The sequence below is a fragment of the Hemitrygon akajei genome, chromosome 23 (assembly GCF_048418815.1).
Source record: "Hemitrygon akajei chromosome 23, sHemAka1.3, whole genome shotgun sequence".
Classification (NCBI taxonomy): Eukaryota; Metazoa; Chordata; class Chondrichthyes; order Myliobatiformes; family Dasyatidae; genus Hemitrygon; species Hemitrygon akajei.
Window position 1 is genome coordinate 3828698 of NC_133146.1, and position 15292 is coordinate 3843989.

At 42.4% G+C, this 15292-nt stretch overlaps 1 protein-coding gene across 1 annotated transcript in view; it reads left to right on the forward strand.

Annotated features, from left to right (window-relative positions):
- cusr (Copper-only SOD repeat protein) overlaps positions 1-15292 on the forward strand; it is a 119977-nt gene that overhangs the window by 91740 nt on the left and 12945 nt on the right. The window contains exon 9 of the mRNA XM_073026863.1: positions 14631-14714. Within this exon, the coding sequence (XP_072882964.1) occupies positions 14631-14714 (84 nt within the window). The remainder of the gene's footprint in view (positions 1-14630; positions 14715-15292) is intronic.

Below are 15292 nucleotides of genomic sequence, written 5' to 3' on the forward strand. Positions count from 1 at the left end.
GTATAAAGGCGATTGAGGCCTGAGCCCGGCCCTCAGTCTCCAGGATGTAGTATGGTGGTCAACTACTGCTTGTCCTTTCTTCCAGTCAATAAAAGCTGATATCTCGCCTCACGTCTCAGAGAGTTATTGATGGTGCATCACTGGGTTAGCTCTTTTGTCCTTTACAAACAATGTAATAACGTAGCAGGTTGTATTACAATGGGTTAAAACTAGTTTTAGACAATAGACAATAGGTGCAGAAGTAGACCATTCGGCCCTTCGAGCCTGCACTGCCATTTTGAGATCATGGCTGATCAATTACTATCAATACCCGGTTCCTGCCTTGTCCCCATATCCCTTGATTCCCCTATCCATAAGATACCTATCTAGCTCCTTCTTGAAAGCATCCAGAGAATTGGCCTCCACTACCTTCCAAGGCAGTGCATTCCAGACCCCCACAACTCTCTGGGAGAAGAAGTTTTTCCTTAACTCTGTCCTAAATGACCTACCCCTTATTCTCAAACCATGCCCTCTGGTACTGGACTCTCCCAGCATCTGGAACATATTTCCTGCCTCTATCTTGTCCAATCCCTTAATAATCTTATATGTTTCAATCAGATCCCCTCTCAATCTCCTTAATTCCAGCGTGTACAAGCCCAGTCTCTCTAACCTCTCTGCGTAAGACAGTCCAGACATCCCAGGAATTAACCTCGTGAATCTACGCTGCACTTCCTCTACAGCCAGGATGTCCTTCCTTAACCCTGGAGACCTTGCTCATCAATTTTGACAAGAATTGCAAGTCAAAGGCTCAGGTCCAAATTCATTTACATACTGATTTCTTGTCAATTCTTTTTATTCTTCCCACATTCCCACTACCTCTCCTCCCCCTCCCCAGATTCTAGCACTCAGCTATAAAATTAAATTATAGTGGTCAGTTAAACCACCAGCCTGCACAGCTTTGAGATGTGAGAGAAAACTTAACCCCCATGGTCCCAAGAGGAGCACATAAACTTCCCACAGGCAGCATCTGCTGTGAGGATTATACCAGGGTCTCTGGCCTTGTGAAGCAGAGACTCCACGGAGTGATAAAGACTTTTGGTGATTATTTCCAGCTTTTACAGAATACACAAATAGCTAGAAATCTGTTGTTGAAAAGCCATTTTAAGTAATAAACCTTTCAGAGATTAATAGCTGCTCAGATAATGTATGATGTATTTCTGAACTTGTTCATACACTGTGAAGTAAACTTAATGAATGGATGACCTGCCTGATGTTTTAGCACATTGATAGGGTATTGCCTTTTCCATAGTGAATCTTACTCCAGTCTATTCCAGATGAGAGGTTTAAGTCTCAAGGAGGAAATAATGAGCCAGAATCCAAATCAATTACAGTTTGCCTCTTAGGGCCATTGTCTGAGGGAGACTGGGAACAACTGATTGATTTACCTCACAGTAGGAGAATTTTATGGGTGAGTGGGTGTGTGAAGAATATTCCTTTCTTGTTAGTTTGTGTTAAGTATTGTAAACAATACTAAGAAGATTTATTCCAGTTTCTCTCTCTTGTGATACTGTAAATATATTCCATGTGGATAGTTTTTGTAATTTTCCAAAACAATCAACAGTAGAACTCTCCCTAATGCTTGCTAATGAGAAAAATAATTTCCAGATGACATCCTGTCTTAAAATCGTTTCAGTAAACATGCTTACATAAGATATCAAAATTAGTTCATCTCAAATGATGTAGTTATTATTTTTGTGACCCATTGAAAGATCAATTTGTGGCATTAGAGGGGTGAAATAGTGAAAAATCTATGAAAATGTTCTTTGTGAACTTGTACCATGTCTTAAAACAAAATGTCATTCACTGGAGATGGATCAAAGTTTAGCTGCAGGTGAACAGGTGTGTTAAAACTAAGTTCCTGGTGCAATTGGTTACATACGACCTGTATGGGATTGTTGGAATGGTTGGCGTTGGGAGGGGAGAACTGGGTTGATGGGATGAGGAAGAAAGTGTCAGTGACCTAAATTCCCTTGTCAGAAATGGAAGAGAATTCTGGGTTCTTTTGCCTCTGTAAGTAAAACATACAACAACATATTTAAATTAGTTATCTTCTGTGTTTTGCAATTTGGCTTTCTTACTGGGATTGTGTGAAGGAAAACTAGCTCCCGCAGCTTGATTTGTTTTGTAGTCAAATTAGACTTGGATTTGAGAGTCCAATGCTGAAAGGTATCCCACCTTCTTTGAATGTGTTTCTGTTCCTTTGCCAGAGATGGGCGTGTAATGCCTTGTGCATGTCCATGGCCATACTATCTACTCAGCTGATTGATGAGGTTCTCACCCCAGAGTAACCGACTCAGTTTCATGAACTGAGGTATTGATCACTGCTTCATAGATAACCAGTGTATTGTTATGACAGAGAAGGCTATTCAGCTTATCAAGTTGCTCTTATGTCTTGCCCAAACGGTAATGTGGTATGGGAGCAGACCCTTCAGCCCTTAGTTCATGCCAACCATGGAGCCCATTAAACTAGTCCTATTTGGACTAATGGACTGGTGCAGAGCCAACAACCTGTCTCTGAATGTGAACAAAACCAAAGAGATGGTTGCTGACTTCAGGAGGGCACAGAGCGACCACTCCCTGCTGAACATCGATAGCACCTCAGTGGAGATCGTTAAGAGCACCAAATTTCTTGGTGTTCACCTGGCAGAGAGTCTCACCTGGTCCCTCAACACCAGCTCCATAGCAAAGAAAGCCCAGCAGCGTCTCTACTTTCTGTGAAGGCTGAGGAAAGTCCATCTCCCACACCCCATCTTCATCACATTCTACAGGGGTTGTATTGAGAGCATCCTGAGCAGCTGTATCACTGCCTGGTTCGGAAATTGCACCATCTTGGATCGCAAGACCCTGCAATGGATAGTGAGGTCAGCTGAGAAGATCATCGGGGTCTCACTTCCCACCATTACAGACATTTACACCACACGCAGCATCCGCAAAGCAAACAGCATTATGAAGGACCCCACGCACCCCTCATACAAACTCTTCTCCCTCCTGCCATCTGGGAGAAGGCACCGAAGCATTTGGGCTCTCACGACCAGACTATGTAACAGTTTCTTTCCCCAAGCTGTCAGACTCCTCAATACCCAGAGCCTGGACTGACATCTTACTGCCCTATTGTCTTGTTTATAATTTATTGTAATGCCTGCACTGTTTTGTGCACCTTATGCAGTCCTGGATAGGTCTGTAGATTTTTTCTGTGTTGTTTTTTATGTAGCTCAGTATAGTTTTTGTACTGTGTCATGTAACACCATGGTTCTGAAAAAACGTTGTCTCATTTTTACTATGTACTGTACCAGCAGTTATGGTCGAAATGACAATAAAAAGTGACTTGACTTGACGACTTGATTTGCCCATTTCATATTCTTCCCAACTCCTCCTATCCATATACTTATCCAACTTTTTTTAAGGTATCTGTTAAGCAATCACATCAGTCTCATTCCATTAATTTTGCCCGATGAATTATTTTCTCTCAAGTTCTTATCTACTCTGTTCTTTCTGAAGGCATTGACTGACTCTGTTTTCAATCATCCCCACAGGCAGTGAATTTCAGATTGTAACCACTTTCTGATTTCACCCCCCCCCCCCCCCCACCCAGGCCCTGACAGACTTCTTGAATATTCTGCTCCATGGTTTTGGTTTGGGAGCATCCATTGATGGGGATAACTTCCCTCTAACTACCCTTCTATAAACCAACTTTGATCTCGTATATCTCTATAAAACCACTGTTGCATTCTGAATGATTATCATAATCTAACAAAAATTGGGGTTACTTTCAGTTGAATTGGGGGGGGGGGGGGAATCTATGCTGGAAGGTCATCTTGTTTTCCAGATACAACTTAATGTTGAAGTTGAAAATGACCTGTCACAAGCACAATATCAAAACACTGTCCTTAACAAGATTAACAGCAGTAACACTAATTTTTTCTGTGTGAAACCAATTGTCATTAGTGTTAACAATAAATTAGAATTGTACTGTTTTGCATTTACCATGACAGGGGTTGTTAAAGGATGTTGAGACAAACGTGGTCAGTGCTGATGATGTTGCAATTCATCAACATTGTTGAACACATAGAATGAAGACTTCTTTTAATAGCTTTCTCTAGTGAGACTATAAATGTATTTTTTCAGATGCTTTTGTTATTTTCCAAAACAATGAATACAAGAAGTTTCCTGCTGCATGCATCTCACATTACTAATGAGGAAAATAACTCTCAGAGTAAATTCTCACCTGGAGCCTTTTGATAGATCAGATACTAAAAATAGCTGTTTCTGAATGGCATTCATGTGTTTTAGTGTTCAGCAAAACCCCAGAAGATATGGCTGAAAACCAAAATGGTAAAATTGAAGAAATTGTTATTTCTGAACCTTTTGTTTTGCTTTGAAATCAGAATCAGGTTTATTATTAATGACATACAGTATGTTATGAAATCTGCTGTTTTGCAGCAGCAGTACAGTGTAAGACATAAAATTACTATAACATAAAACACAGAAAACCTACAGCACAATACAGGACCTTTGGCCCACAATACTGTGCCAAACATGTACTTAATTTAGAAATTATTTTGTGATAAGTTACAATTTAAACACATTTGAAAAGATGAATAACAAGGTAGTATTCATGGCTTCATTGACTGTTCAGAAATGGCCTTCATCAGCCATGGGATTGAGTTCAAGAGCCAAGAGGTAATATTACAACAATATAGGACCCTGGTCAGACCCACTTGGAATACTGTGCTCAGTTCTGGTTGCCTCACTACAGGAAGGATGTGGAAACTATAGAAAGGGTACAGAGGAGATTTGCAAGGATGTTGCCTGGTTTGGGGAGCGTGCCTTATGAGGATAAGTTGAGTGAACTTGGTCTTTTCACCTTGGAGCGGTGGAGGATGAGAGGTGACCTGATAGAGGTGTATAAGATGATGAGAGGCATTGACTATGTGCATAGTCAAAGGCTTTTTCCCAGGGTTGAAATGGCTAACATGAGAGGGCACAATTTTAAGGTGCTTGGAAGTAGATCCAGAGGAGATGTCAGGGGTAAGTTTTTTACACAGAGAGTGTGAGTGTGTGGAATGAGCTGCCGGCGATGGTAGTGGAGGCAGATACAACAGGATCTTTTAAGAAACTCCTGGATAGGCACATGGAGCTTAGAAAAATAGAGGGCTATGGGTCACCCTGGGTAACTTCTGAAGTATATGTTCAGCACAGCGTTGTGGGCCAAAGGGCCTGTATTGTGCTGTAGGTTTTCTATGTTTCTATGTGATGGCACAGGGGAAGAAGCTGTTCTTAAAAGATAGATTGTGGGTCTTCAGGCTCCTTTACCTTCTCCCTGATGGTAGTTCATAGATGCTGGAGATGTTCAGAATATAACTGCAGATGAGAGAAGGTGTAAATTTGTCACTGCAACTTCAAGCTCTGGGATATTGTAACTCCAAGAAAACAGCAAAGGGTTTGTTCTGTGTTCAGTAGGGTGGGAGACTGGTGTTTTGCTGAGTATAGGTGTGGCCTGATTTAGATAGTTCCTAAAGCAAACATGCTTTATATGGCTCTGCAATGAAAGTAAAAGACAAGTATGATGCTCTTTTTGTCCTTCCTATGCCTGGCCTGGTGCGTCCTGCTCAGAGTAGCTAACAGAAATTACAGGCAGAGAGTAGTGGTTAGTACAACACTATTACAGCCTGGGGCCTCAGAGTCTGGAGTTCAGTTCTGGTGTCCTCTCTATGTCCTCCCCTGGACTGTGTGGGTTTCCTGATAGTGCTCCAGTTTCCTCATACGGTCCTAAGGCGTACCAGTTAGTAGGACAATTGGTCATTGTAAATTGTCCCGTGCTAAGGGTAAAGTTGAATTGTGGTTTGCTGGCAGCATGGCTTGAAGGGCTGAAGAGCCACACTGTGTTTCCTAATAAAAATAAATAGAATAAAAATAAAATAGACCAGGATGTGATGTAGATAGCATAAAAAGAAGCGAGCAGAGGCAGTTGGCACATTTTGTGTACCACAGTTCCCAAGGAGACATTGGTAAGGATCAATAAAAAGAAGTTGGGTTTAAGTGTATTGATTATGGTGTGAGTGAACCAGTGTTGGAGTGGGGAGTTGAAGCTTCAGCAAGGAGTGACATAGGCCATTTTGTTATTTATTATCTCTTTATTTCTTATTTCTCTCTTAGAACGGGTGGGGGGGGGGGATGTCAGACAGGATAGTTGAATAGACAATAGACAATAGACAGTAGGTGCAGGAGTAGGCTATTCGGCCCTTCTAGCCAGCACTGCCATTCACTGTGATCATGGCTGATCATACACAATCAGTACCCCGTTCCTGCCCTCTCCCCATATCCCTTGACCCCGCTATCTATAAGAGCTCTATCTAACTCTCTCTTGAATGCATCCAGAGACTTGGCCTCCACTGCCTTCTGGGGCAGAGCATTCCACATATCCACCACTCTCTGGGTGAAAAAGTTTTTCCGCATCTCTGTTCTAAATGGCCTACCCCTTATTCTTAAACTGTGGCCTCTAGTTCTGGACTTACCCATCAGTGGGAACATGCTTCCTGCCTCCATTCTGTCCAATCCCTTAATAATCTTATATGTTTCAATCAGATCCCCTGTCATCCTTCTAAATTCCAGTGTATACAAGCCCAGTCGCTCCAATCTTTCAACATATGACAGTCCCGCCATTCTGGGAATTAACCTTGTGAACCTACGCTGCACTCCCTCAATAGCAAGAATGTCCTTCCTCAAATTTGGAGACCAAAACTGCACACAATACTCCAGGTGGGGTCTCACCAGGGCCCTATACAGCTGCAGAAGGACCTCTTTACTCCTATACTCAATTCCTCTTGTTATAAAAGCCAGTATGCCATTAGCTTTCTTCACTGCCTGCTGTACCTGCATGCTTGCTTTCATTGACTGATGTACAAGAACACCTAGATCTCATTGTACTTCCCCTTTTCCTAACTTGACTCCATTTAGATAGTAATCTGCCTTCCTGTTCTTGCCACCAAAGTGGATAACCTCACATTTATCCACATTAAACTGCATCTGCCATACATTTGCCCACTCACCCAACCTGTCCAAGTCACCCTGCATTCTCATAACATAGTCCTGACATTTCACACTGCCACCCAGCTTTGTGTCATCAGCAAATTTGCTAATGTTACTTTTAATCCCTTCATCTAAATCATTAATGTATATTGTAAACAGCTGCAGTCCCAGCACCGAACCTTGCGGTACCCCACTGGTCACAGCTTGCCATTCCGAAAGGGACCCGTTAATCGCTACTCTTTGTTTCCTGTCAGCCAGCCAATTTTCAGTCCATGTCAGTACACTGCCCCCAATACCATGTGCCCTAATTTTGCCCACTAATCTCCTATGTGGGACTTTATCAAAAGCTTTCTGGAAGTCCAGGTACACTACATCCACTGGCTCTCCCTTGTCCATTTTCATAGTTACATCCTCAAAAAACTCCAGAAGATTAGTCAAACATGATTTTCCTTTCATAAATCCATGCTGACTTGGACTGATCCTTCTACTGCTATCCAAATGTGTCGTAATTTCCTCTTTTATAATTGACTCCAGCATCTTTCCCACTACTGACGTCAGGCTAACCAGTCTATAATTCCCTGTTTTCTCTCTCCCTCCTTTCTTAAAAAAGTGGGACAACATTAGCCACCCTCCAATCAGCAGGAACTGTTCCTGAATCTATAGAACATTGGAAAATGATTACCAATGCGTCCACGATTTCTAGAGCCACCTCTTTAAGTACCCTCGGATACCTTCACATAAGGGGGCAGGGATTCAGATTTCTGGATCATTGGGACCTCTTTTGGGGGCAGGGGTGACCTGTACAAAAAGGACAAGTTGCACTTGAATCTGAGGGGGGCCAATATTCTGGTGGGGAGGTTTGCTAAGGCTATTGGGGAGAGTTTAAACTAGAATTGCTTGGGGGGTGGGAACCAAACTGAAGAGACAGAGGAAGAGGCAGTTGTCTCACAAATAGAGAAAGCTTGGAGACAGTGCTAGAGGGAGGATAGGCAGGTGATGGAGAAGGGACACGCTCAGACTGATGGTTTGAGATGTGTCTATTTTAATTCGAGGAATATTATGAACAAAAAGGATGGGCTTAGAGCGTGGATCAGTATTTGGAGCTATGATGTTGTGGCCATTACGGAGACTTGGATGGCTCAGAGTCAGGAATGGTTACTTAGAGTGCCAGGCTTTAGATTTTTCAGAAAGGACAGGGAGGGAGGCAAAAGAGGTGGGGGCATGACACTGTTGATCAGAGATAGTGTCATGGCTGCAGAAAAGGAAGAAGACTTGGAGGGATTGTCTACCTAGATTCTGTAGGTGAAAGTTAGGAACAGGAAGGGGTCAATAACTCCACTGGGTGTTTTTTTATAGACCACCCAATAATAACAGGGACATCGAGGAGCAGATAGGGAGACAGATTCTGGAAAGGTGTAATAATAACAGGGTTGTTATTGTGGGAGATTTTAATTTCCCAAATATTGGTTGGCATCTCCCTAGAGTGAGGGGTTTAGATGGGGTGGAGTTTGTTAGGTGTGTTCAGGAAGGTTTCTTGATACAATATGTAGATAAGCCTACAAGGGGAGAGGCTGTACTTGATCAGGTATTGGGAAATGAACCTGGTCAGATGTCAGATCTCTCAGTGAGAGAGCATTTTGGAGATAGTGATCACAATTCTATCTCCTTTACCATAGCATTGGAGAGAGATAGGAACAGGTAAGTTAGGAAAGCATTTGAGTGGAGTAAGGGGAAATAACAGGCTATCAGGCAGGAACTTGGAAGCATAAATTGGGAACAGATGTTCTCAGGGAAATATACAGAAGAACTGTGGCAAATGTTCAGGGGATATTTGCATGGAGTTCTGCATAGGTACTTTCCAATGAGACAGGGAAAGGATGGTAGAGTACAGGAACCATGGTGTACAAAGGCTGTTGAAAATCTAGTCAAGAAGAAAAGAAGAGCTTACGAAAAGATCAAAATCTTTGAAAGCTTAAGAAAGCTTAAGCTTTGAGAGTTTAAGAAAGAAATTAGGAGAGCCAGAAAGGGCCACAAGAAGGCCTTGGTGGACAAGAGGATAAGATGTGAGAGAATAGGACTAATCAAGAGGAGATAGCAGAGGTACTTAATGAGTACTTTGCTTCAGTATTCACTATGGAAAAGGACCTTGGTGATTGTAGGGATGACTTACAGTAGACTGAAATGCTTGAGCATGTAAATATTAAGAAAGAGGATGTGCTGGAGCTTTTGGAAAGCAGCAAGTTGGATAAGTCACCGGGACCAGACGAGATGTACCTCAGGCTAATGTGGGAGGCAAGGGATGAAATCGCTGAGCCTCTGGCAATGATCTTTGCATCATCAATGAGGACAGGAGAGGTTCCAGTGGATTGGAAGGTTGCGGATGTTGTTCCCTTATTCAAGAAAGGGAGTAGAGATAGCCCAGGAAATTATAGACCAGTGAGTCTTACTTCAGTGGTTGGTAAGTTGATGGAGAAGATCCTGAGAGGCAGGATTTATGAAGATTTGGAGAGGCACAATATGATTAGGAATAGTCAGCATGGCTTTGTCAAAGGCCTTACGAGCCTGATTGAATTTTTTGAGGACATGACTAAACATTGAAGAAGGTAGAGCAGTAGATGTAGTGTATATGGATTTAAGCAAGGCATTTGACAAGGTACCCTGTGCAAGGTTTATTAAGAAAGTAAGAAGGCATGGGATCCAAGGGGACATTGCTTTGTGGATCCAGAACTGGCTTGCCCACAGAAGGCAAGGAGTGGTTGTAGACTGGCCATATTCTGCATGGAGGTCGGTGACCAGTGGTGTGCCTCAGAAATCTGTTCTGGGACCCTTACTCTTCGTGATTCTTATAAATAACCTGGATGAGGAAGTGGAGGGATGGGTTAGTAAATTTGCTGATGACACAAAGGTTGGGGGTGTTGTGGATAGTGTGGAGGGCTGTCAGAGGTTACAGCAAGACATTGATAGGATACAAAACTGGGCTGAGAAGTGGCAGATGGAGTTCAACCCAGATAAGTGTGAAGTGGTTCATTTTGGTAGGTCAAATATTTTGTCAGAATATAGTATTAATGGTAAGACTCTCAGCAGTGTGGAGGTTCTTGGGGTCCGATTCCATAGGACACTTAAAGCTACTGTGCAGTTTGACTCTGTGGTTAAGAAAGCATGCAGTGCACTGGTCTTCATCAATCGTGGGATTGAGTTTAGAAGCCGAGAGGTAATGTTGCAGCTATATAGGACCCTGGTCAGACCCCACTTGGAGCACTGTGCTCACTTCTGGTCACCTCACTACAGGAAGGATGTGGAAACCATAGAAAGGATGCAAAGGAGATTTACAAGGCTGTTGCCTGGATTGGGGAGCATGCCCTATGAGAATAGTTGAGTGAACTTGACCTTTTTTCCTTGGAGCGATGGAGGATGAGACGCAACCTGATAGAGGTGTTTAAGATGATGCGAGGCATTGGTTGTTTGGATAGTCAGAGGCTTTTTTCCAGGCCTAAATAGCTAGCACAAGAGGGCACAGTTTTAAGGTGCTTGGAAGTAGGTACAGAGGAGATGTCAGGGTTAAGTTTTTTACACAGAGAGTGATGAGTGCATGGAATGGGCTGCTGATGATGGTGGTGGAGGTGGATACGATAGGGTCTTTTAAGAGACTCCTGGACAAGTACATGGAGCTTAGAAAAATAGAGGGCTATGGTTAACCCTAGGTAATTTCTAAGGTAATGGCATGTTTGGCACAGCTTTGTTGGCTGTAGGGCCTGTATTGTGCTGTAGGTTTTTTATGTTTATATAAAAGTGTATAATCCAAATAAATTGGGTTATGATGAACCACTTAGTTATATTTACCTTTTTAATTAATATTTTTACAGTGAAGGTCAACAATTCCATTCAAACAAATGGAACTGTGTTGGATCTGCCATCTGTGCCTCTAGTGTTAAACTGATAGGCCAGATACAAAATTTATTCAGCCAGTCACCTCATTAATTATAGAATATCTGTGGTTTAATTTCCACCGGGAGCAAATTATTTCTTGATAATATTTGTAACCAGAGAACTCCTACAACAGTTACTAAAACAAGAAGCCACAGATGCGTTTTCCCATTCAATGAGCTTTCAGGATTCCCGATAAGAAATTCATATTTGGTCTTTTAAAATGCAAAACTAATAAATCAGATTCAGTTATTTGGTGCAGTTCCTGGGTTGAAAGAGTTGTACTAGCAATTTAGTAGTGTTTGAATAAGCAATATAGGTAATTTAAAACTGAATCAACAAATAAGTTGTTGGAGGAACACAACGGGTCAGGAAGCATCTCTGGAGGGAAGTGTAGAAACCTCAGGTTTAAATTCCCTCTATTCTTTAGAATGTATAGAAATTATTTTTCTCTCAGAGGATCTCTGGAAGTGAACTCCTGGAATTTCATGTTGCTGAGGATGATGGAGGCTACCCCACAATGTTGTGTGCATCTTAATGTCAATACCAATGTCCTTTTCATGTGCATCATCCATATATTTCCATCCCCTTCATATTTATGTGACTATCTAAAATCTTCTTAAACTCTAACAAGCTGCCTCTGGTAACCCACTGTAGGAACTTACAACTCTCTAAGTAATAAAACTTGCCCCACACATGGTCTTTAAACCCTCCACCCTCAATCTGGAAATCAAATCCTGTGGTATTTGACATTTCTACCCAAGTGAAAATATTCTGACTAACTATCCCATCTATGCCCCTCATAATATTATAAACCTCCCTTTAGCCTCTGAAGCTCTAATTAGAACAATCCAACTTCCTCCACCTTACCGCTCATATCATCTAATCCAGGCAACTTCCTAGTAAACTGCACAACACGCCGGAGGAACTCAGCAGGTCGGGCAGCATCTGTGGAAATGAACAGTCAATGCTTTGGGCCGAGACCCTTCGTCTTGGCCTGAAACGTTGACTGTTCGTTTCCATGGATGCTGCCCGACTTGCTGAGTTCCTCCAGCGTGTTGTTTTGACCCCAGCATCTGCAGAGTTTTTTGTGTTTCCTAGTAAATCTCTTTTGCGCAATCTCTGCAGTTCCTTCCTATAATGGGGCAACCAAAATTGCACGCAGTATTCCAAGTGCAGTCTGACTTCTTTCATACAGTTGCAACATGACTTCCTATTCTTATACTCAACACCCCTACCAATGGAGGCAAGCATCCACCTGTGTACTTTCTTTACCACCTTATCCACCTCTGCACTTTCTTTACCACCATATTTCCAGTGAAATGTGGACTTGGATCCCAAGATGCCTCTGTACTTCAATGCTGTTAAGAGGCCCACATCTAACTGTACAATTTCTCCTTTGATTTGACTTGCTAAAGTGCAACAACTCACACTTTGCTAAAGGAAACTCCACTTGCTCTTCTTATCCATATCTGTAAATGATCTGTACCTGCTATATTTTTTGATAGTCCTTTACACTGTCCTTGTATTCACTAATCTTGGCAGGGCATGTCTGAGGGCCCTGCTGGCGTATCTCTGAAGCTATTTTGTTGTCTATTTGCCTTGTTAAGAATTTTAATTTCATGTTGAATGGATCCATGGCAGCCACTGCAAATAGACAACAAAACATGGGCAAAGCATGAGCAGTTTAGGGCAATTACTTAGAGCAAATACCATGGTTGCAAAGGAGAAGCAATAACTGAAATCTGGATTTTCTGTGAGGAAATAAAAACTGTCATTGTTCAGACCAATTAATTTTAAAATACCACTGCATTCGAATTTTGGATGTTGCACTGTTGTTGATGTCATTTATGTGAGTTATTTGCTGAAGGAAAACTACCAAGGGAACAAAACTCTCACTAAACAACGAGGTGCCAAATATTCTGAGTGACACTGAAGCACCCAGAAATGTGTGTGAAATTGCTGTACTCTGGGTGAACCAGATTTTCAACAGCACAGCACTGTTTTTGAAGTTCTGTGAACAAATTTACCCTTGGTGGCCATTTTATTAGATACCTCCTGTACTTAATAAAGTGACCACCGAGTGTATGTTTATGGTCGTCTGCTACTGTGGCCACTAAACTTCAAGGTTCGATGTGTTGTGTATGGTCTTCTACACACCACTGTTGTAACGTGTGGTTATAATGTGTTATCTCAAAGGTTCAAAGGTCCAATTTAATGTCAGAGAAATATATACAATATACATCCTGAAATGCTTTTTCTTCGCAAATATCCACAAAAACAGAGAAGTGCCCCCAGAGAATGAACGAGTTAAATGTGAGAACCCTGAAGTCCCCCCCCCCCCCCAGCTCCCTTCTCCCACACATGTGGCAGCAAGGCAACGATCCCCCCTCCCCCCAGCAAAAAAAAAGTGCACTCGCTACCAAGCACAAGCATGAGCTAGGCGATAGCAAAGACACAGACTGGCAGTTACCCCAAAGACTTATCGCATTTCATCCGGCATTTGACAAACCACAGATTCTCTCTCTCCCTAATAAGTGAGAGGGAGGTGTGCCCTATTTTCACATTGAGCAGGAGACATAACAACAACCCACTGGTTTATGATGTTTAAAAAGTCCGTTTTGTCACTTTTTATGAGCTCTGTGCCTGAAGATCGCAAAGATCTCAGGTCTTCGGGCCCACAGCAAAAGATTTTCTGGCCTCCACGACGAAGCACGAGTCTCCTGCTGTGACAGCAACCCTCGGTCCGCTCGTCTCCAGAGCCCTGAGATCCTAGGCTTCCAAATACGAGCCAGACTCTCAGGCCAAACCGTTAGCATGCTGAAAAACAACGGCCGGTCCTGAAACCCCGAGAACGGGTCCCATTCCCGCAAAGAACCGAAGTCTGTGTGTAACTTGTGGTGAACTACATATACCTGTCTGGACACACCCCCTGATGACTGCTCCTGTGGCTCCTCCCACAGACCCCTGTATAAAGGTGATGGAGGTCTGAGCCCGGCCTCTCAGTCTCCAGGATGTAGTATGGTGGTCACTCACTGCTTGTTCCTTCTTCCAGTCAATAAAAGCTGATACCTCGCTTTTACGTCTCAGAGTGAGTTATTGATGGTGCATCATAACTCCAGGTCAGGGTCTTCAAAAGAACCTTGAAAGGTAAAATAAAGGTATTAAAGGTGGAAATAGAGCTGTTTCCGAAGATGCAAGCAAAGGAGTCACCGTTTAGCGCCATCTTAACTCCGCCTCCATCTTCCTGTCAGCTTGAACCAGTCTGGTCATTCTTCTCTGACAAGGTGTTCTCGCCCACAGAACTGCTGTTCATCATTAGTCTTTTGTTACTCACACCATTCTCTGTAAACTCTGGAGACTGTTGTGCGTGAAACTCCCAGGAGATCAGCAGTTTCTGAGATTCTCAAACCAGCCTGTTTGGCATCAACAATCATTCCCATTGTCAATGTTACTTTGATCACATTTCTTCCCCATTTTGATGTTTGATCTGAACAACAACAGAACCTCTTGACCATGTTGGCATATGCTTTTTTTTGCACTGAGTTGCTGCCACATGATTGGTTGATTAAGATATTTGCATTAGCAAACCAGTGTACAGATATGCCTAATAAAACATACTATTTTCATCCTTTCAGGATATGTTGATGAGAAGAAAATGGCCAATTTGGAGAATGAAGATAAAATGGGCAAATTCAAGGCCTCCAAAAAATGTACAACAGGTATGTTGTGTTTGCTTTTTATGTACCAGAATAAATCCTTTTGTTGATGGTCTTGCAGCACGCAATGGATTAAAGTGGATTAGTGAATTATTTGCACAGTCATGGTGAGAAGTTAATTTGTGATTTCTGCATTATGACAGAAGAAGCAGAAGCAGAAGTAGGTAATTTCCTCAACAGTGATCTGTCATAAGTTGCACGGGGTCTGTAAGGAAAGAATTTTCCAGTTCCTAGTGAGTAATGGTTGCTATTAAACAAGCACTATTTGATGGCCAGTCTGCAGTTGTGTTTCAGTGGGACAAGGACTTCTGAAATAGGGAGTTAAGATGATTCACCAGAGACGTACTCATCTCTGACTGATTTTTTTTGCGCAATTCATAAATATTTTTCACATGTAACTCGTGCTGTCTCAGAGTGGGAGGCCCTGGCTCTGAATGCATTGCCTGGACAAACTATTTTTCCATTGCACTGTTATTTTTCCCGGCACTGATATTTTTCATGCTAGAGATCTTTAGTTGGGAAGGTTGAGAAAACTTCACACTGGATGGGTTCTTGGCAATGCTGTCAAACAAGACTGAAAA